Source organism: Copadichromis virginalis, linkage group LG18, assembly GCF_057382275.1.
Source record: "Copadichromis virginalis isolate Kocher_CV1m ecotype Utaka linkage group LG18, C_Virginalis_male_GT1.1, whole genome shotgun sequence".
In the NCBI taxonomy this organism is placed as follows: Eukaryota; Metazoa; Chordata; class Actinopteri; order Cichliformes; family Cichlidae; genus Copadichromis; species Copadichromis virginalis.
The window spans coordinates 16,076,947-16,101,139 of NC_140635.1; the positions used below are offsets into that span (position 1 = coordinate 16,076,947).

The window sequence follows — 24,193 nt, forward strand, 5'->3', positions numbered from 1 at the left end:
TCACTTGATGATACATCACCATCTGTATAACCTGCTGCACATCCTTTCCAGCACAGTCCCGTTGCCTTGCCAATCAAATCTTTTTCTCAACCCCTTTTCTCCTGCCTTAGTGTCCAGCCTCACATACAAATCACTATACGACTTTTCCTTTGCTTTTACCACCTCTCTCCCTGTCATTTGCATGGTCTCTCAGTACTCCCGCCTACTTTCTTCATCTCTCTAAAGTATTCATACTGCATTTCACGGAGACATTTGGTGGTGGTCTCTGGTACACCCTTAGACTCCTCAGGAGAGTGAAAGCTACAACTGAAGCCTTTCCAAAATGAGCAATGCCAGTTTTCTGAAGAAGACTACAGAATAGTTTTTGATTCATTTCGATTGTAACAACAAATCCAGAGGGATTCAGAGTAATCTCAATGAGGCCATTTCTGTTCATTCTGACTATTTATCAGAAACTGTGGAAACAACAATTTATAGTGTGTATGTTGCTCCCAGATATGAGGTGAATCATACTCCCCCCCCTCCCCTCCCTTAGAGTGACAAGCCTCCTGTGTGCCTCTCTATTTCTCCAGGTACGTGTTAGCATTTTTCAAGCCTGGCATGGTTGGGGTGCCTGGGGTTCAGACAATAGCACCTGCATCTGGCAGTGCATGCTGGGCTAGTAGTGTGTGCATAATGTAGATTTGTAATTTGTCCATTTGTACTGGGCAGCAGTCCTGCTGGCATGATCAGTGGTGTGTTTTCTTTGGAGGATTCATTAGCTTTGCAATTTGTACAGTGTTATCACTGGTTGTCACACTGCTTGCATTAGGATTTAACATTAAAAAAGGTTTTCATATCAAATATGACGTTTTAAGACCCAGTTTTACATTTGAAAATAAACCTTTGGAAAACCAGATTGTAGCTAAGTGAGAGGGAAAATCTGTAAATTATTTCCAGATTCATCCTTTCTGATGATAATTTATTTTTCTGGTGTGGAATAAAAGGGATTTTGACCATAGACGGTCCTCGGAGAGAACACATGGTTAAGAAATATAACATCAATATCTTTAGAAACGGCTTCTTTGATATTTGCAGGTTGTTTTTTTTTTAAATAGACAGCTTTCTCAATTTAACAGTGATATTCTTGATGTTTCCTGTCTGCCTCTGTAAAGGTATTTTAAAATGCTATCTTATTGTAACTCCATGTGGAGCACGGTGAAATCGGTTGGAGGCTGTTTTTGGCAATTGTTACTAAAAGATTTAGGGATAACGTTGCTAGGAGACCCTTACATCAGCTATTTATCCCAAAGTCATGTAGAAACCCACACACAAACACACTGACACGGATTCAGTGTGTGTGTGCGTGTATCTCCTCTTCCCACTGCGTCTGTGCGTTCTTGCTCATACTATAAAGCTGCAAGCACCTCGTTCACTCTGCTCGCTGCCGTCTCCGCGAAGCATGATTTCTATTCAACTCAGCTCTGCTTAGAGGATGCACAGCAGATGAGGTTTTTTTTGTTCCCAGTTCTTTTTATTAAAAAACAAACCATTTTGTCAGACACAGTTTTGTCAGGGTTAGAGAGCAAATATCAACTCATTTACTAGCCTGTATTTATCTTTTAGTCAAGTTACTATCCTTTCCTCTAAAGGAAAATCCCTGGATGGAAGGTTAGGTGATGGATTGAATTGTGGACCTTACTACAAAGAAGTGGAACAGTGGGGACAAATCAGCTGAAAACCAACTCAAAGAAAAGGAGAGGGAGTTGCAAGTACACTGGATTTGCTTCTGAGTATTTGATGACCGAGCTTGGAGAAGACATCTGTGTGCCTGTCAGCATAACCTCGGTTGTTAATAATTTCCCAGGGCTATTGAAATGGGCGCTTAGCTCTCGAGTCAGAAAAACAGCAAGTTTTAAAGCTCAACGGTGTTGGCAGTGGCAGTTTTCATCCAACAAGCTTCAAAGAAAAGAAGCCCTTTATCCACTCCTGCTCACCTCCTATTTTTTTATGACCTGTTGACATAATTTCTCTATCCTACTTTGAGTCCGACACTTGAGCAGCTTAAGAAGTATTTTTCCATCTTGCCCGACCCCCTTTTCTCCTGAATTGCATCCCTCCACCTTTTAATTTACCTTGCTACCCTTTCACTTTGATTAAACTGCTTGCTATTCACTTCTATTTTGCCTCATCTCGTATCTGGTGTTTTTCCTACAATCTGCCACCCCATATACCTTTCACTGCTCAGCTTTTCTCTCATGCGGTCTTCCTGCCAGACTTTTCCCCTCCTTATTATTTGCTTTTCTCTCATTTTCTTTGCCTGAGGGCAGAGAGGACCGCATACTGCACACTCTCTCTCTTCAAATTGGTTCTAGACCTCATACAACCTGCTCACTTACCCGCTCCCGTCCGTCAATTATTCCCCCTCTCCTGTCACGATGTACTCCTCCGAGGAGCTGTGGAACTCCACCGAGCAGGTCTGGATCAATGGATCCGGAACAAACTTCTCTCTAGGAAGACACGAGGATGAGGAGGAGGAGGAAGGAGACAAGCATCCTTTCTTCACGGATGCCTGGCTGGTCCCTCTGTTCTTCTCTCTCATCATGCTGGTCGGACTGGTGGGCAACTCTCTGGTCATTTATGTCATTTCAAAACACAGACAGATGAGGACGGCAACCAACTTCTACATAGGTAAGCTTCCATGTGCAAGTTTGTATTTATGATTCTTGGTAAATGGACAAAGACTAGAAGAAGATAATGATGCATAGGAGATGTGACTCATATGGACAGGAGGGAGATAAACATCAGCTATGTTATTAAACATCTCTTTCGTCTATCCTGTAAAATTTCATCACATGCTCAAGTGGGGATCACGAGAAAGCCAAGTGCAAATTTCCCTGAATATGCATTTGACAGTTTGAGTGCACAGCTCATTGGAAAAATGTCTGTGCTGATTAAAGATTTCACTTTAATTATTAACGACAATGCCAGGTGCTCAAACGTGTCATTTAACTTAATGCAGATGTCTTTTTTGAAACAAGAGAAAATTAAACATCTGCTGTTTTGGGACCAGTGCAACATGGAATCTAAAATTTATCTGCACCAGAAAAATATTTTTCTCACTCAGTGGTTCATGGTTTGAAATATGCATCAGTTATTTGTCGCTATGTGCAGAGGTTATTTGCAAATAAAGCTCCAAGGATTCATGATATTAAATTCATCAATACAAAAGAGTAAATCATGAATTCCATTTTTATTTCAGCGTGTTTCATTTAACAGCAAAAATATCTATCCTGAAGAGACATCAACTTAAAACTGGCTAAATGTAGATGGAAACACACCTACCTCCTTCTGCCAGCATTTTTTACATTTCAAATTTGCATTTAAAGGTAGATTTCAAACTCTATGAAGGACAAGGTCATGGCAACAGGTAGTATTCAGCGGATGCCGCACTCCACAAAAAAGGGCTGGGGGTCTGGGAGGGAAACAAGGCGAATGTTATTAAAACATTCAAATTAAAGAGATGCTGAATCCTCTGTGCCAAAAGTCTGAAACAAAAGAAAGTCAGCAGCAAATCTGGAAAGTTGGAAAAAGTCAAGTGCGATCATTAAATGTAAAGTACACTCTCCTTTCAACAAGAGACACAACAGAACCACTCACTGATATAACACTGCCAAGCTGGTCCAGCACTGGGCTAGCCAAGTCCTCTCTTCAGTGCAGTAGCCAGTGCTGACTGCCAAGTGGAGACAGCTGTACACTGGCTCCACAGGACACAAGGGATTGTATCTGAGTCAGGGAGAGAGCAGGGGACACAATCACACAACAAAACCTTCCTCTGTCCTCCTGCCTGTGACCCGGAAGTCAAACACAAAACGCTGAATGATGCTTTAAGTCCTTAAAAAAACAAATACAGGGGACAAAGGAGAGAGGAGGCATTGTTTTTGTTGTTTAATATAATCAAACCCTTCCTGTGTGAGTGCGATTCAAAAGTTATATCTTGTTACTCTGTGCCAGATGTCTTATTTAGTTGAGGTTGCTTGAACGTGATCGCTCCGAGGCCTGTTTACTCACCTTCTCCACTCTCAGCTCTGATGGGAGGGACTACCGCCCAAGGAGAGGAGTTGAGGACGTGCAGTTTGAGAAATGAGACACTACCTCAGTGAATATGGCTGAGAAGAAAGACTTGGATGCTTAAATGTCCCAGACTGCAATACCCCTACATGACCAGCAAGAAAATCATGTCAGGGCAAGATTTCAAAGATAACCACATATGCATGGTTTTCTGCTTGAGTCATACATCAGATTAAGTCTGTCCATAAGGATGTTTAATTAAACAATGCTGCTGATGTTTTTATCTGCTTCAATGCCTCTGCTCTTTTGTGAAGTTAACCTTTTATTTGAATCACATTCTTCACAAGTACAGTCTGCGACTTGACTGGTGAAATTTCTTTTTGCTGGTTTGTCAACTCAGCCAAGCAGGCATTTGCACTTACACTAAAGCCAGCATTAACTGTACTTATGAAAACAAATGAGACAAACACACTTTAATGGAAGGTGCAGGTGTTCAGACATGTCCTGAGTCCCAACTGAGTGCAGATTATTTCTAAGACCATCCACATTATGAGAAAAAAATCTAATTAAAGTGGTATAATAATGATCATGTTGGAAGTGCTTTGGGATCCTCGTTGCATACAGGTTGGAATTATTAATTTCTGCAAGCAAGCAGTTTTCATGGTTCAGTAGACCCCGTAGCTTAAAATCTGCTTCCCTTTTCTGTGTGTGTTTGCAAAAGGTTTTCTTCTTAGCAGATAATGCTCAGGGGATTCATATGAAAGGAATCAAAGAAAAAAGGATTTCTTACTACGTGTTTGCTGTCTCCAGTGTAGTCAGAGCTTCGGTGGACATTTAAACCATATGATTTATGTACTGCTAATTGTTTAATTGTGGTTGGTCACAATTGTAACAGTTAACTTTGCCTGAGACAGCTCGGAAGTGACATGACAAGACGAGTGAGATGGAGGAAAAAGTCAGAATATAAGTACTTGTTTTGCAAAAATATGAATTAATCATGAAGCAGACAAAGTCAGTGGCTTTCGATATCATTAGTGGTGAGGGTGTGTGAGTGGGTAAGTGCTTGGTACTGTGTGGCGAATGAAACAAATCATACAGAAATGCCTGTGAAAGAAAAGCTCCACTGGGACTGAGGAAGTGTGGAGCTTTACAGCTAGGAGACACAAATGATGCACTCTAAGTGGACGAGGCAGACAGGCAAGCAGATTATCCCAAAGGACATGGGTGTAAATATTTCATTTTAAATGTCACATAAAGTAAGATAAGAAGGGGGGAAATAATTCAGCCCCTGCCGAAGGTGTAACTTTAAAATGAACCATCTTCAATTTTATGGTAGCTTCATTTTCAAAAGACACAGAATATCAACCAAAAGTCAAGAAAAACACACATTACATAAAAGTTATGCATTCATTTTCATGCCATTTAGTGAAATAAGTATCTGATCCCCAAGAAGAACATGATTTAGTACTCGGTGGGAAACCCTCGTTGACAACCACAGCACGTTTCTTGTAGTTGGTCACCAGGTTTGCACACATCTCAGGAGAGAGTTTGGTCCACTCCACTTTACAAAAACTCTCTAAATCCTTTTACAGTGAGGGGACACTAATGATATGCTCCTTTGTAGACGAGCCAGACAGGCACAATGGACACATGCATAAATATTTTACATGGAGAGTTGCACAGATTTTCAATGTCTGAAATAAAGTAACATAAATCAGTGTCCAATCATGCTCCGATCTGCTACCTCGTCTGGTCCTTAAAGCACCGAGACTTGCAACCTGTGTGATTATTCTTTTACTGTTTAAGTCAGCACGCCGGCTAGAGCTGTGATGTCTACTGTCGCTTGAAGAGAAATGCAAAGGTGATTGATTTACTGGATGAGCACACAGAACAAACAAACAAAATATAATTTCAAAAATGGCTTGTCACAGGCATTCACGGAAATGAGCTCATTTGTTGCGTAAATGTTGCAGTTCGGTGATTTACTGCAGAAATGATTTGCGTCTCTCTTTGCACAGTGCATTGTGGATATGACGAGAATTTCATGTTGGATAATATACCTCAAAACCGCAGCATGGAAACAGCTTAATATTCAGCAACATTTCATTAGGGCCTGCACCATCTGCCTATCCTCTCGACATAATGGTTCAGTAGCTACACTGTGATTAGATCAACTAAAACAAAAGGAAGTAGTGTGTGGCATATTGGAATGATGAATAAATGAAGACTACACCAGAAGCAGGCTATAAAGGTTTATGCTCTAGGTGTACTGTATGACCTGCCGGCAGTCAAGTAACAGCTTGAGTCTTGATTTTCTAAAGGCATCATCATGTAAATACATTTTCCTTCTGAAGCAGACTATCAGTACCTGAAAAAATGTGCCAGTTTTATATTTCTTACCTTTAAATTGGAAGCTTTATGCATTTTCCTGTTTCTGGCGTGTGTTTTAAGGTCAGTGCATATGTTTGTTATATGAGCCAGAAATTCTGACTTATTTCAGAAAGTCAATAAATTTGCGTGCTGAATCGCGGTGCAACATAAAGATTATTTTGGATTATGAAAACTTGCTAAGCTGATCTAGTGTTCAAGAATGAACATTTTTTAACGACTCAATACAGCAAAACCCCAAAGAGGACACTAAACACTTCACTCAAAGCACTACAACCTTTATAATAGCTGTATTTTCATGCGGTCATGTGAAAAAGAAAGTTTTCACTGGAGTCTGTGGAGTCCTGTGAAAAACTAAACACACCCCATATTTGTAACCTGTGGAACCACCTTTAGTAGCAATAAATTGAAGTATTAATTTTCTTTATAAATCTCTCACATGATTGTGGAGGAATTTTAGCTCACTCATGTTTGCAGCGTTACTTCAATTCATTGAGGTTTGCATGTATTTATTTATGCACAGCTCTCTTAAAGCCCCTCCACCGCATTTCATGATTTCATGGTGGTGGATCCTGTTGCATGACCAAATTTTAGCCAAGCTTTAGCTGTCAGACAGTTGGCTTTGTGTTTGACTCTAGAATACTTTGGCATACAGAGGAGTTCATGACTGACTCAATGACTGCAAGGTACCCAGGTCCCGCAGCTGCAAAAAAAGCCCATATAATCACCATCCTTCATAATTGGAATAAGGTATTTGTGCTGATGCATGAAGATGTGGCCCTGTGCATCTTTGGTGTTGTCTGTCCAAAGGATGTTATTCCAGAAGTCTTGTAGTTTCTTCAGATACTTTTTGTAGAGAAGATGCTTTCATCTGGCAGTCCTTCAAAACAACTCGAATCTAGGCAGTATTTTTCTAATTGTATTGTCATGGACTTTAACATTTAAAATGCTAACTGAGTTCAAGATGTAGTTCTTGGGTTTTCTTATGCAATCTGACCTTGGGGTGAGTTTGCTGTGGTGCCCACTCCTGGCAACACAGCCTGACGCTTCAGATTGGCACACAGCTTTTATAGAGGTTGTCACACGTCCTGATGATCACTTAATCAAGTGAGTGTTGAATAGCAGCACCTGGTTGCTGCTTATCCTCTTAATTCCTATGCAAGCAGTAAGGATGTACTTAGTTTTATCAGGATGTTTACAGGACTATGAAAACTTTTCCTTTTTGGATGGCCATGACTGTACACGCCTGCGAGTCTGCAAACTTGCATTAGATTGCACTAAACTTTACAACGCTGCTGTTAGTTCCTAGTAGTTGATGTTACTGCAAACAGGACTGCGTGCCTCCATATCCATTTTCCCACAGATGGTTTAAAAAGACTTGTTATGCAAAAGAAGAAAGGTGGGATGATAGTTAGAAGTCCTTCTGCTTTTTCCAGGATTGTTGAAGAATCCATGCCACTGGCTTCAAGCGTTTTCAGTTAAACACTGTTCTGCAGACTGTACAACATTCATCAAATACAGCGTTATCTTTTCTCCCTGTGCAGCAAACCTGGCCGCCACTGACATCATCTTCTTGGTGTGCTGCGTCCCCTTCACGGCCACCCTTTACCCCCTCCCTGGATGGATCTTTGGCAACTTCATGTGCAAATTTGTCGCCTTTCTGCAACAGGTAATATCTTTTGAACCACTTCAACTATTCTGTTTCTCAGCTCAGAAATGTGCTTTCATGTGAATATTATATTTTCAACACTTCCCTTAAAATGATCTTGGATTCTTTAACTTTCTCACAGTAACAGCATTCAGGGCTTTAACACTCCCACTCCCATGAGAACAGTGAGCCAGCTTGGCGTTGTCACAGAAAAATCAATCTATATAATCCTGTGAAGGTGGTCACAGTTCATCCTCATAAAATTACAGTTCTCAAGAAAGCTAATCCAAAATAAGCCATTGTTGAATTTAGAGTTTCTTCAAAAATGACAATGAAAGTAGGTCGAACTCTACAGCTTTAAAAGTCAAACGTGTCAAGATGTGTCATACACAGCTGACAGAGAATAATAACAGTAATCGGCATCAGTCACAAGAAGGAGGAGACACAAAAGAGAATAACAGAATCTTCTGTTAAGGAGATGAAGATGTTACGTGATACGATGCTTCCATAGACCCAGACATTAATCAAGATTTAAAGGGGCTACTGAACACCGTGTGCCAATGAAAAAACATTATTTTCGTGGGAACCATTTATAATATCTAATCCAGGAATTCAAAACAGATTTCAGCCACTTAAATCAATCATGCCTCTCAATTGTTTTGTTTGATTAGTGAGAGGCCAAAAAAAGTATAACAAATATTCAGAGTGTCATAATAAAATAGGTTTGCACAGCTGCTGTTGGTTGGAATTATCAAAGGCACTGACTGACGGTGAGGAGCTGCAAACTGGGTAAAAAGCCATTTTCACCTTTCATGCATGGAACAAACCACAACTAAAAGCCTGTGCAGCAGACAAACCACCTAACAAAACAAAAAGGAAAACGACCTGTAGACAGTACGACAAAAGCTGCCTGTCATGGCTTCAGCTGCACTATAAATTGTTGCTCTAAATTTGGAAATGTGGATGGAATAGCACAACAATCCTTAACTTGGAAGTGTCATCTGCAAGATTTTGAACTTATCTGTTATTGACACATAGTCACTGATGGAAACTGTGTGAAAACAACCTGTGAATTCAGTGTTGGAGAATATTACTAAACTATCCTGCCACTTAGTAGCAGTGCAAATAGCTACAAACACCATTATCATATCAAGTGTCTAGTTATGCACTCACCAGACAGAAATACTTTTTGTTTGGAGTCATATTTCCATGCAGTTGATAATTGTTCTCTTTTAATTCTAGTTTACTCAAAACCCTCCCCCGAGGAAAATATCTAACTCGATATACTGACACATGATACATCGAAGCAGGAAGAATGTTAGAGGCAGGAAAAATGGGAATGAGGATTTTAAACATTGAGTCTGACAAGGGCGAAATTATGATGGCAGGACGTCAGAGCATCTTCAAAAACTGCAGCTGTTGTGGGGTGTTCTTGATCTGCAGAGGTCAACATCTATCAAATGTGGTAAAGGAAGGAGCCATGGTGAACCAGTGACAGGGCAGCAAAAACTCACTGATGCACGTGGGGAGAGAAGGCTGACCCGTGTGGTCCGATCGAACAGATGCTACTGCAGCTCAGATGGCTGTAAAAGATGATGCTGGCTCTGATAGAACAATGTCAGTGCCTTGCAGTTGATTGTGTATGGAGCTCAGCCAAAGACCAGTCAGGGTGCCCAAACGGATCACCATCCACTGCCAAAAGTGCCAACAATGAGCACGTGAGCATCAGAACTGGACCACGAAGCAATGGAAGAAGGTAGCCCGGTCTGATGAATCACATTTTGTTTTACCTCACGTGGATGGCCGGCTGCACATCCATCAGGGGAACACCTGACACCAGGATGCACTATGAGAAGCAGCCAGTGGAGGCGGTGCGATGCTTTATGTAATGATCTACTGGAAACTTTGGGTTCTGCCATCTATGTGGATGTTACTTTGATATGTACCACCTGGACAAACAAATCTGATCCGTGGAGCCCCCACCTCTCAGCTTACAGGACTTAAAGGATCTGTTAGTAACATCTTGATCCCAGATACCACAGCGCACCTTCAGGGCTCTATTGGAATCCCTGCTTTAATTAGCCAAGGCTATTTTGGCAGGTAATCATAATGTTGTGCCTGATCGGTGTATATCCAGCACAAATCAACAAACTGAGAGATGTAGGAAAGTAGGGTTAGAATAAAAGTCGAGTTAAATGAAGTGAATCAGGTCCACAGGGCTTATATTGAAGAGCTACAGGGGATAGGATCTAAAAACAGCTGGAGCACAGTGAGTGATGCAGAGCTACACAAAGAGATGACTCAAGAGGAATTATGGCCAATTTTAGATAATGTTTCTCTTTTTTTGTGGAACTTTTTGAATGCGCCAATTACGTCCATGTTTTTTTCTTTCCTTGTACAAGTGCATCACGAGGGGAAGCTGTCCAAGGTATTTTAGCATCTGACAACGAGCAGACGCTTTAATTACACTCAGCCTTGCACTAATAACCAGTTCTCTGACTACTCTAATGACAAAGTCAACCGCGAACCAGATACAGTCACTCAGAGAGACCCACAGCTCCTGTTCAGTTAATAAGCACTTTGTCATTACAAGCAAAATCACTTTCCCCAACATTTTAATCTTTAATATTAGAGGCTGATAAAGTATGCAGCAAATGTATTTAGCTTTCTATTTCGTGCGGCAATTTGATTAAATTTCACCTCATTCGACATGCAGGGGATATTCTGTCAAACTTAAAAAAAGAAACACTTTAAAATTTTTAGATGTCAGCCTCAAAAAAAAAAACCTCAAGAAAAACATAGGCATGATTTGATTAATGGATGTGAGCAATCAGACTACGTGGTCTGTGAGCGTGTCTTGATGACTAAGACCAAGCTTTTTATTCTGAAAGCAGAAAGCGTCTGTCAAACTGTCTGTCTCGTTTTCCTCTCTTATCAGACAACCATTTTCTCATCTCAAACCTTCAAGTCAGTTTCTATTATGCTAGCCTACCATCATTTATTATTGCATACAAGGGAGAAAGGTAATTAGGTGACGAGATAAGAGAAGTGGCCACTCTCTTTGCTTTAATCTCTCAAATTTCTCCAAGAAATAAGAGCTGTTAGTGTTATTAGTGTCTTAAAATTTCCACAGTTTAATGAAAAAAAACAGTTGATGGGTAACAGTGGGTGATGCATTCCTGCTGTGTTTACATCCAGCCTCTGTTAAAGGATCGTGATGACAGATAGTACAGTTATATTGTAGAATAGCAGGGAATGTCTAGGGGCTTTATAGGATTACTGGTCAATACCAATTCCATCCAACCGGCCATCCATTTTCTTTCGCTTATCCAATTCAGGAGCCTGGAGCTGATCCCAGCTGCCATAAGGTGATAGGCAGCGTACACACTGGACAGGCCACCAGTCTCACAAAGGGCTAAGATGGAGTTACAGACAACCATTCACACTCACATTCACCAATTTCAAACCACAAATTAGATGTGTTATTGCCCACTTAGGAGAAAGTTTGTGTAAAAATACCATCACACTTCATCAAAGGTTCCTGCCCTGTTGTGCTGTTTGAAACTAAATTAAGGAAGCAAGATTACATTGCTAGGGTGGGATACTGCTCCTTCATCTTTCCAGTCTAATTAGCAGATGTATTTTCATGTCCAGTTATTACCAGGCTGAAGATTAGTCTGAGAGGAGCATTGATTACGTTAAATCAAAGATCTCTGCAGGAAACTTTTAGCTCTTCACAGACTTTAGTCAACATTTAATCTGCCTGTTATTTTCTTGAATCATGTATTAATGAAAGTTTTCAAACCTTTTAAAGTCCAAGCTGTATGTGATCTTCAGAAGTTTTATGCATTTTAAATCTGGAGGAGATTAAAAAAAATACTGAAAACTGCTGTTGGGAGGTACAGCGGTGCAGTGGTTAGCACTTGGGTTCAAACCTCCTTGTTGGCTGGGCGTTTCTCTGTGGGATTCCCCATTTGTCTGCAGGGGTTTCCCTCTGGGTAAGCTGGTTTCCTCCCACAGCCCAAAGGCATGCATATTAACTTCTGGGTGTTTCTAAACTGACTGAGGTGTGGATATGAGAGTGTGTGCTTGAGAACCCTGAGATGAACTGGTGAGCTCTCAAGGGCGTGGAACTGCCTCTTGGTCTATTTCTATTTTGCACAGGACCCAGCTGATGGACAGATGGATATTTGAGAAGCTAAAATCACAAAATGGACTGGTATTGATGATTTTTTTCAGATGAATAAAAGTAAACTGTCCCTTTAAATGTATCTTATATATAAATATTAGACTGCAGATCTCAAATACTTTAAGACACTGATGTAAACAGCTTTATCTGAAGCTTATGGCTGAATGTTAGGAGAATATCCCCCGTGTAGCCCTATGATTTTAATTACCATGTTTAAACTGAATAAATAAAAAATATTAGGAAGCTTAAAGAAAACAGATTCTTATTATTTATTCCTCCCTCATTTTCTTCCGTCATTAAAAAGAAATAAAACTACAGTAGAATAGAAATTATGAGCTACTAATATACCAGACATCTTAAAAAACAAAACATAGGAAATCCATTTCCTCAGCCGCCTCAACACTGAACTTATGATGACCCCTTTCTCTCTCTCTCACCATATCTTTTGAAATCCTGTGGTCCTGGTGCACAAAACCTCTGGAGGGTAATGTGAGCTGGCTTCGTAGTCGCAGATGAGAGGTGGCGAGAGAAACAGGCAGACACATAGACAAAAGAGGGACAAAATTAGATCCTATTTGTAAAAGAGCATAGAGGGAACTTCAGACCCCTCATTTTTCACCCTGCTCCACATATTTCAAAACAAAAATGGATTAGTTTGCCTACATACAACCCACTAAGACCCACAGAGGTGATGTATCCAAAAGGAACAAAGATGGTAGAAAGTGTTAGGCTTGCTTTCTGTGTCATCCTGCTCCATTGAACATCAATGCACAGTTGCATATGAAACAAGAAAAGCATCTGTTTGAGGCTCTTTTTTTTTTTTTACTCTAGAACACCACTATAAGTCCTAGTGGAAATATTGATTCGATTCAATTCACTTCATTTCTCAATGTGCTTTATGTTGCAAGAACGTCAATTACACAGAGAACCTCCCCCAAAGAAATCAAATACAAATGCCCCCCTGTGAGCAAGCACTTGGTAACAGTGGGAAGGAAAAACTCCCTTTTAACAGGAAGAAGCCTACGACGGGACCAGGCTCAGGGAGGTGCAGCCATCTGCTGCAACTGGTTGTTAGTGAGGGGAGGAAGACAGGATAATAAGCACACTGAGGATGAGAGCCAGAGGTTAATAATAAGTAATGATTAAATGCAGTCATTTAAAATTTTGTGTAAGATGGAAAATTTGTCAAACTTTAATGTACGAGTAAAATTCTATATTTGGTCTTCAATTACAATTCTTCTGATTAGCTCAAGTTTAATTGAATCAAGCATCATTGAACTCCATTAAAAATGAAGTTGGATGATTGCTTCATATGCTAATGAAAAACACTCATCACAAATGCTGCCACCTCTGCACTTCCTCTGTACGCGTCCTCTCCGGTTCTATCCCTCGCTCTTTACCATTCTGAATGATCTGCAGCTTAAAAGCATGCAAGCCCATTAGTAAAAACTGGAGAGGGAGTCTGAAATAAAGGACAAAAAAGCTGCTTGAACGTCTGCTTTCTAGAGAGCAGCGATTAAAATATAAAGCAAAAAAAACAACAACAAAAAACAAGTTTGCAAGACACTATAAGAAAAGCGCTTCCTCTAATAGCTTGTCAGCAAACTGTAAGAGCTCTTGTAAGAAACACATTTGTGTCAAAGTTAGGTGCAGGACTCAAAACTGGTGAAAAGTGAAAGGGGTTTATTTACAGATGCACACCAGGTGAAATATATACAGCAACAGGGGAAGGCGGCTCCAGGGAATCTAAGGGGAGAATGTCCAGGGCAGGGAAACCTTCACACTCCTCTTCACACAGTCCATGAGTCACAAAACCTCCAAATCCAATCCAAGAAAGTTCACTCACACTCACTCACACCCACTCAGGGTCCACAGGGCAGGAGAAGCAGGTAGGGATAGGGAAGACTGCACAAAAAGAACAGATTAGGGAGAAGTACTAGGAAACACAAGGAACTCACTAGCCAAGCAGGGTCTACACTGACACAAGTTAGCACAACGATTCAGCAAGGAAGCAGACTCCACTGAGGGTAATAATCTGTGATGATTGGCAGGTGAGGGATCACAGCAGATGGGTGACAGGTGAGTAGAGCTGAGTAGGCGAGGACAGAGGTGGGGAGCATAGTCTGACTCCACCCTGGCGAGAAAGAGTGAAACAGCAAAAAACAACAACAACATCCTAGAGGTCCTTGAGGCCGTGGCAATGTGTATGTTTGACTGTTTAAAATGAATATATTTCAGGTGCGTTGGCATTTTAATGTCTCTGTTTGGTTTATGGATCCAGTGTTAAGCCAATTTCTTCTCCTCCTATTCAGTTTGACCAACCAGACCATGGCATCTTTCTTTGAGACACCACCACTGCCTAACTTACATCAAGGGATACTCTTTTGGAACACGCTCTACATATTTCTGCAACTTTTCCACAAATGTGCAATATGAAATAATGCCAAACATGATCATTTCTTTTAATTTTAAGCTAGTTTTAAATTTGAGTCTTTCCACTGAACACATAGCTGTGTTATGGATTTATCTGTGGTGCTTGTGGGGATATCTTCTATGAAAGTAGACTAGAAAGATTACATTTGAATTTATTTTTCGGTCATTTATCCCAGTTTTGTTTGCTAGTCTGTTTTTCCTTTGTATGCTTACTCACTATTTAGTTGTTTTTCTTCTTTCTTGTGGGTGATGTAACATTATAAAGCACAGATGGAGCAGAATGAGGACTCAGCTGTCTAAAGCTATTATTTTTGTTAGCCAAGCTAAATAGACTTTATTTAATATATTTCTGCTTTTCAATTTTCTTGGTTCACAGCTGTATTGTTAAACATCTGAGAGTCATAAATAATATTTCTTCTCCTTTCCTAAAGCACAATAGCTTATGTACCTAGAATCACGTCCATTATTATTTGGACAATGACACATTTTGTAATTTCACATCTATACACTCTGTCATGGTCCTGGGCCATGTGGGCCCAGTATTCTTAGTTTTCATGTATTTTTGTATTTTGTTCTTTATTTAGGCCATGCTTCCTGGGTTGATCTGTTACGTTGTTCCTTATGTGTTTTCCCTTCGTGACTCTTACCCCCTGTGTGCCCCTCTGTGTATTTATGAGCCCTCGTCTCTCTTTGTGCTTTATTCTATGTTTTCCCCAGCCCGTTATGTCTGCGTTCTCCCCGTGCTCTCTCCCCTCCTGTTTGAACCTCTGTGTACTTCCTGTTTTACTTTGCCCATCTCCCATCAGTGTTACGTTCACTCCTGCCGTGTCTTGTTATGATTATCAGTGTCACCTGTGTTCCCCGTGTGCATCCACTTCCCCTGATCATCCCTCATGTGTATTTAGTCTCTGTGTTTCGTACAGTCTGTGTCGCGTCGTCTGTGTTCTCACCTCCATGTTTTCACGGTCAGTCCTTGCAGTGATCATCATAGTCTGAGTTTTCTTAGTTTGTCGCAGTATTAGTTTTCCCAGTTTAGTTATAGTCTAGTCACGCCATCCCTGCTTTGTTTGTGCACTTTGTCTTCAGCCATAATAAAGGCTCGCTTTCTGTTAAGTCTACTCACTTGTGTATGCACCTGGGCCCATCACACACACCACCGCACGGCCTGTCTCTGCAGACCGTGACACACCACAGCTGAAGTGCAGACTTTCAGCTTTCATTCAAGGGATTTAAGAAAAGTATTAACAGTTTAAGATATACATCCCTTTGTATTCATAGCCCCCATTTTCAGTGGGTCAAAATTAATTGGAAAATTGACTCACAAGCTGTTTCATGGTCAGGTGACCCCAGATTATCCCATCCTCTGAGTAATATTTGATTATTTCATAAAATAATAAAAATAATCTCTGCACGATCACTTTTCTTCTCCAAAAGGAAGAAAAGTTTTTTTCTTTTTGGAGAAGAACCGTTTTTGCTCACACAAACTAATTTGAATAAGACAGCTTCATAATTTATCTTTAATTCTATTATCTTTTCATGTATTTGTCATTTATGTTAAGCACTTTGAGTTTACATGTAAATGAAATGAGCATCGTCTTCATTTGTTAGGTGACGGTGCAAGCCACCTGCATCACCCTGACTGCCATGAGTGGAGACCGCTGTTACGTGACAGTCTACCCCCTGAAATCTCTTCGGCACCGAACCCCCAAAGTAGCCATGATTGTCAGCATTTGCATTTGGATCGGTACGTCGTGTCATTATCGACTGACTCGTTAAAAATAGTTGCGTATGTGTATAAAATTTAAAATGCCATCATTTCACCTAACCATGTTTCTCCTCTTCAGGTTCTTTCATCCTCTCTACACCAATTTTAATGTACCAGCGTATAGAGGAGGGCTACTGGTACGGCCCGAGGCAATACTGCATGGAGAGATTTCCCTCTAAGACGCATGAGAGGGCTTTCATCCTGTACCAGTTCATTGCTGCCTACCTGCTGCCTGTGCTCACTATCTCTTTCTGCTACACTCTGATGGTTAAGAGGGTTGGCCAGCCCACTGTAGAACCTGTAGACAATAATTACCAGGTAAGGGCAGGTGTTATATCGGCCTGGGCTTCACAAGTGCCTCACAAACACAGCCACTAATGCACAGAGATATTATTGTCACCAGCTGCTGCTAATTTTCAGCCAATTAAAAGTTTAAAATCTCTCTTCTCTTCTCTTCTCTTCTCCTCTCTTCTCTTCATGTCCCCGTCTTTGAAAATGTGTTTTAAAACTTCTTTAAAGTGGCTGCAGTCAACTCTTTATTTTATAATTTTCTTCATTTTATAATTTTTTATTGTGGCTTTCTTTTTCAATGTGGAACCTATTCATAAAAAAGAGCAACTGCATTATACCTGCCAACTTCTGCACACGAGTGTTACAGGAAGACAAATTATTGCCTTTGTGTCAACACAAAGAGATCTTACACTTCACTACATTTTGGGAACATGAGCAGGTAGACCTGCTGTGGACAGAGTGGGAGTAATGTTCATCACTACAGGTGCTATATTGAAAGTGCGACAGGATAAAGTAGAAAACAATTATGGGCAATTATGTTGCCAAACATTCCCACTCAGTGTGGTAGTGATTTTTTTAAGCACTAATGCCCTGATCAATAATTTACACCAATATAGGAAAGAGAGTGAAACAAATATCCTCTAATATCAATGGATAAATAGGTTGCAATGCATTGACAACCTCAAGGGGAAATAAAGTCTTTAATACAGTCACACTAGGAAAAGTAGTGGTTGGTGACCCAGCACGACAAAGGTCTGCAACCACTCTTAGTCAGTTGCTGTCTCTAAAGCAACTTTGGTGCATGAATACATGAAATAAAACCACAACAAGATAGAACTGACTTACTAAGACACTGAAAGGGGTCAAGCTGGCAATTACATGCAATCTATCTGCGATAATACACCAATTAACTCTGTGAAATCTGTGAAAACCGCTAACCTGTGGAACTCTGTTGCAAATCTGATGCAGTCTATGTAGACAGAAAATCACAATAAAGAGAAAATCTCATTCACTGCTTATATTCAGTGTCCAGCCAGAACGTCACAGATTTGAAACAGAAATGAAGAAATGTCCACAGAAACATTGATGTAGTTGCTGCTGGTCAGTTTTGTCTTTAGAATGAATCGAATATAACCAGGATACAATAAACTGGCAACCGAATAAGTTGAGTCTCCAATTACAATGATTCAGTTTAATTTTAACTGATCCCCTATGAGCAAGTACTTGGCGACAGTGGGAATGACAAACTCCCTTTTAACAGGAACAAACCTCAGTGTAGTGGTTCCCCAGTACTTTGTGTGTTGCATGCTCAACCTCACTTACTCACCGAGTCACCAAGTGCAAAAAAGTGCAATCACCTGGAAACCACTGATGGTTCTTCTTGGTCCCGAGGACGTTACATTCTTATTTACTCGAATAAGAGATTCTGTAGCTACCCGAAGGAGCGTTTCTGTGTCCTTTAGTTCCTTCTTTTGATAACTTTCTGTTTTGATTGACTGTTATCACTCTGGTAACACTGTTACATATTCTAAATATTGTCAAAAACATTACAAAGAGGGTTCCTTGTTTTGTCTCTTCAGGTGAATCTCCTGTCTGAGAGAACAATCAGCATCCGGAGCAAAGTTTCCAAGATGGTGGTAGTGATTGTGCTTCTCTTTGCCATCTGCTGGGGGCCCATCCAGATCTTTGTCCTCTTCCAGTCTTTCTATCCTAACTACCAGCCTAACTACGCCACATACAAGATCAAGACGTGGGCCAACTGCATGTCCTACGCCAACTCCTCTGTCAACCCCATAGTTTATGGCTTTATGGGAGCTAGTTTCCAAAAGTCTTTCAGGAAAACTTTTCCCTTCCTGTTCAAGCACAAGGTCAGAAACAGCAGCATGGCTTCCAGGACTGCCAATGCTGAGATTAAGTTTGTTGCTGCGGAGGAAGGCAACAATAATAACGCGGTGAACTGATCCCGATCATTTAACATAAGAAGGATACAGCCAGTTTTCTAATGTGAACCATGAAAAAAATAACACTAATTGTGTGTAAACGTCCTCAAAGAGCAACTGATCTGAAAGAGACACTGTTTGGCAGCCGGGATGTATTTATATCAGTGAATATAACTAATGAAATGATGTGAGGAAACTCAGACACATAAAACAGATGGGCACTAACAGTATTTGGCACAATATGTTACCTGTTCCAACTGCCAAGGCTGGCAATGCTGGCACATGTCTGCCAAACACCAGGTCTGAATAACACAAAGCTGAACACACCAGATAACAAAAGAGGAGAGTTTGGCCTGAAAGCTGCAGGCAGGACATTTAATCCCTGTTTGATCTGATGAGGTCTGCAGCTCTAGAATAAACTGGACCGAGGACAGATGATGATTATAGATATCATATGAAATGAAACAACACTGAATGTATATTTGAATTTAACACTCTTGACTAAATGGCAGTTGGCTTGTTTTATTTTTGTTTGTTTTTTTTGCTAGTTTTTCTGTGGTTGACATTTACGTCTTCGTTGGAGAAAAAGAGAATAATTTAACACTTTGAGTATGCGTCACTCCGAAGAACAGCGAACACTGTGACACTGTGTAAATGTTTAAAAGGTGAGCGTTCTTATAATTTCTTTAAGCAATCTTCAGGAATACTTCTCCTGGCTTCTCAAAGGACATTCAAAGCTCTTCTTTGGATGTTCGCTGCCTTTTGTTCCATTTTCTGTCAAAATGATCTCGTGCTGTTTCAGTGGTGTTGATGTCCAGGCTCTGGGGAGGCCAATCCATGACTGATGGTATTTCATTGTGTGTTTTTCTATCGAGGTGTGCTTTGAATGCATTGGCAGTGTGTTTGGGATCATTGTCATGATGAAAAATGAAGCTGTTTTCAGTCAGATGTTACTTTATAGTGGATTAATATCTGATAATACTTTTCTTTGTTAATAATTCCATCAATTTTGAAAAGATCCCCGACACCCCTGACTGAAATGTAGCACCACACCAAGTCTCCACCATGTTTTACAGATGGTTGTAGACACACTTTGGTAATGGTTTCTTGACAGCTTCCCTTCCACTCAGACCATTTCTAATGAGGCTTCAGTGAGCAGTAGATGGGTCAACTTAAGGGTCAGATGCATCTCTTTAAGGTCCTCTGTCAGGTCATTTCTTAGAACATGATAGGACTCTACTTTTTTTCAGGTCTGCAATTTTTTATTTTCTTCTCCACTAGCCCTAACTCACAGTTTTTAGAACACACCAAACACTATGCCAAGATATGGCAGGTTTTCAGCTAATAGTTCTTTGGAAATTGCCTCGTTGGTGCAAAAAAGACTATTTTATGCCTGTGAACCTGTGTTATCATTAGCATTCTTCATAGATTCAACTAAAGAAATGAGAACAATCTGTTTTTGCTACAGGTACTAGCAAAGTGCCTAAATATACACATTTTAAATGGATTCTTTACTAAAATATCTGTTATGTGTTAACACAATAGTGAGTTAGGTGGCTTTTTCATGCTTGAATCCTTGGGAGCAAAATATAAAGAAATGAGGGGCGACTCACAAATTTCACGTAGCGAGGTATACTTGTTATTACACATTTGACAACACTGTTTAAACAAACAGCCTTGAATGCCTCATACTGGTACACTGACCACTGTAACGCCAAATTTGTCAGCTTTCACCAGCTCTCTTATCATACAGCCATGTTAAGGTTCTTATCAATCTCTAAGCAAGACAGCAAATATGCAAAACTCCTCAAATATCAAACTGTTTGTTTAAAAATTATGAGTTTATCTCACTTCTGTTCAGTTTTGTGAGTTTGTGAGTCATGTGGATCCAGATCCACATGACTCACACAAAGATTCATCAATTTTATATACTTCACTACAGGTTACTACATACGTCCATGGTATTATAAGTGAAAATAAAAGGGAATCAGATCGTTTCTTGAGGCAACAGAAGTTAAAGCTGTGCTTTTTTGTTCATTTAAAAACAACTGAATCCAGCTGAATCGTTTCCGTTGCTGGCAGTATGATGAGTGGTGTGATGGCTAAACCGGGGGTTGTAGTCAGTGAAGTGTAGACAGTGTTTACTTTGCTTTTGTGTCCCATGCACAAACATTCGCACCTTACTTAATTGTGCATTCACAAACACTATAGAAACATGCACGCATGCACACAGGCAAATACAAGCACACATCCACATTTCGCCCACTGCATCTACTTTTTTCGTTAGTGGTATCAGTTGTTACATCTTCTCAGAAAAAAAAAACACCCTTGCACGATCTTGTCAGACAGACGGCGGAGACGACCTGCTCCATTGTGAGAGTGCACTCTGAAGGAGAAGCTGATGACAGAGCAGCTGTCTGGCAATAGAAATGCAGCCTATCATAGTTAATAAATCTGTAAAGCTGTTAATTAGGGGGAAAAAACATGCAGGAAGATTTTTCTAACATAGGTTGAACTACATGGCCACCTTAATGCAGCTATAGATAATGTAACCTTACATTATACTGGTCATTAGTAGATGCTAATTACATACTTGCAAGAATAGAGTAGAACACAGCAGAACATGCATCTTGCAGCCGTGTGTCAAAATGTTTGTACTCGTGCTAAAAAAAAAAGCACTTTGAGTTTTGTTGAAACAATTTGAGCTGCACTGTTTTAGCAGCAAGTAATTAGTCCTCCATTTGCAATTCAAATTGTACAAAAAGCAGCCAACTAAAGAAAGTGTCACCCACTAATTAGAACAGAAAAAAAGGGTATGGCATGGAGTGCATTGTGAGGCCATTTATTTACGTGAGCACTGCTCTAAAACACATCTTAACATGTTCGAGTTCTGCCGAATGGCTGCATATTGCTCTTTAAAAATCCTCCACATGTATGTATAGCCATTAAGGCAAAAGTCATTAATAAAATTTTCATTACTTATACCACACCATCATTGTGCAGCCTTGACAGCTTCAAACATGCAGGCAGAGGCATGAAAGGTTTTCAGCGGGTCTTCACTGACAAGAAAAACAAGAAATCCTGCAGCACAGAGCCCGCAGAGCTCCAACGTCACGAAATCATCGTGAAATCTTGGATTATGTAGAGACAGAAGACACTGAGCCATCCTATATAAAAAGAAGCGTAAAGACTTGTATTTTAAACTTTTTCTGTTTATCTGAGGTTAACTGATGGAAAACTTTTCATGGTATTATTTTTTTAATTCTTTCCTTTGCACAGCAATGTTTTGCACACATTCTCATGACATTGACACTTTTTATGTCTGTCTGGTTTAAAAATATATTCTGCTTGGGTTCAGCTTGAACTGTCTTGTGAGATGAAATATGTTCAGCTTTAGATGTACATGTGAGCCGCTTTGTTTAAAGAAATGATTGTAGTGAAACAGACAAATGATTTCAGAATTTCTCAGGGTTTTGAAGAATCCTGCCTGCAGTGAGATTAATTCTAACTTTTGAACAGAGGTAGTAATGTAAATAAAACCTTGATTCTAATCATGTTGTTGGTGCCAGCCATGCATTGCTCTATACTGTAGAGATGTTGCTGTAATGTACCGCACAGCTTCTGGAAACATTGTTTTCTTTGGTCATTAAACAAATGAAGAACAGGTTATTGGCTTGTGTTGTGAGTAACTTAGCAAAATTAGTAAAAATGATTACCTGCAGGTAAGATTAGAGGACAAGCAAGAAAAAAAAAATGCTGAAAAGGTTTTGGTTTTGTTTTTTTGCCCCTTAAGTATTGAACACATATTAAATCTTTAACATACATACATATTTAACATTCTGGATATTGTAGTATTTTTCTGGTATTTTCATTTTATAAGATCACGTCTCCCTTTTAAAAAAGATTTGATCTTCCGGCATGGTTAGCCCAGGGCCGACTGAAACAATAACTTGGGAATTTGATATCATCCCAGGCCACTCAATTTTATAATCTAACCCTATGGCTTCTTTACAGTTATTAGCAGTGTTAGATTAAAAAGTTCTATCACATTGATTATTACCTTTCCTAAATGCAATGCAGTATGTTACGTATTTAATTATTATTTATTTGTTACATTATTGTTACATTACTTTCTTGTTACTCCATAAAATGGCCTGAAACATATTGTCACATAATTACCAGTTAAGAATATGAACCTGTGGATACAGTTCCACACAAATCCCTATCTTAGTGAGCGTCACATCACTGCTGGTGTTACCTGCTGAAGTTCATACTTTGGCTGCTGGGCTCGGGTCAGCTTTACATTAGCATGTAGGTATCTGTTAAGAGTGGAGGTTCTGTTAGCATTATAATGCAGTTGTTTCTGTCCTGGATGCAGTTTGCCGTCATGTTCTTGTCCTTTTGTGCAGTCAAAATAAAAATAATTTTAACACCGATCTGCCTGGCATTCAGATAACTGAAGAACCTTTGTAATGACATAACTGTAACTGCAACTGAATTTAGTACAGTAACGCGTTACATTACTGTGTTACTGATAAATGTCATGTGATTACAGTAAAGCATTTCTTTGTCACCCGACAAACTCAACACTGGTTTTCGGAGATTCACTACAGAATCATCTTAACCTAAAGAATTCCTTTTCATAATATTAATGCTATATCAGTTGATCAGTAATGCTTAGTGAAATTCATGTTTCAATAGCAAATGAACATATAGGTTTACAGGGGTGAAGAGAGTCTATAACCATGAATGTATAACAGCTGTACAACAAATTAACTAGCTAGTAGCTAAGGTGTTCTTGACTGACCTGGTCTCTGACTGGTGCATTTCTCCTCCAAATGTACTTTTTCTTGTTTTATGGATCATCTATCTATATAGTGGGTGCATGTTGACTGTCTTTCCCAGAGAGAGTAACAGAGAAAGAGGCTGCGAAGAGGCTGTGTTTGCTCACACAGAAGAGCAAACAGTCTCCACACATCCGTCACCCCTGAGAGGTCTGTCAACTCAATACTGCTTGCTACAATGTCACTGAACAAGCTGACAGTTCACAGCAGGGCTAAAATAACTATCAGGCCACCAGTGCTCCTGATGTGCAGTCTACCACTAACTGTAAATAAATAATCAGGCCTAAAGTTGTTTTGTCCTGAAAATAGACTGGCAGATTCTTAAAACCACCACATTGAATCCTCTCAGAAATATCTCAGTTACCCCTGGATGGATTGTCATAAAATTTGGTACAGGTATTTCTGCTTCCTATAAATAACCTCGATAGACCTTAAGGACCCAAAAATGTGATGATGAATCACTGCTGCTGTGGTGAGAGAAGGCCTCCAAATTTGCTCATCACCTGACCATTAACTGTTGACCGCAGGATGGTCTGAAGAATATAATAAAGAAAATCGTTATCTTCAAATGTCAGAGATTGAAATGTCACAGGAGCGGTAGCGTCTGGTTAGTTTATAGCTTTCCAGTACAGACAACAGAGGTCA

At 40.0% G+C, this 24,193-nt stretch overlaps 1 protein-coding gene across 1 annotated transcript; it reads left to right on the forward strand.

Annotated features, from left to right (window-relative positions):
* The first annotated feature begins 1,508 nt into the window (after positions 1 to 1,508).
* kiss1ra (KISS1 receptor a) lies at positions 1,509 to 23,140 on the forward strand. The gene is made up of 5 exons (XM_085438558.1): positions 1,509 to 2,670; positions 7,983 to 8,107; positions 16,317 to 16,452; positions 16,553 to 16,791; positions 18,345 to 23,140. Exons 1-5 carry the CDS (start codon positions 2,418 to 2,420, stop codon positions 18,723 to 18,725), a joined length of 1,134 nt encoding a protein of 377 aa, XP_085294684.1. The 5' UTR covers positions 1,509 to 2,417; the 3' UTR covers positions 18,726 to 23,140.
* The last annotated feature ends 1,053 nt before the right edge of the window (positions 23,141 to 24,193 follow it).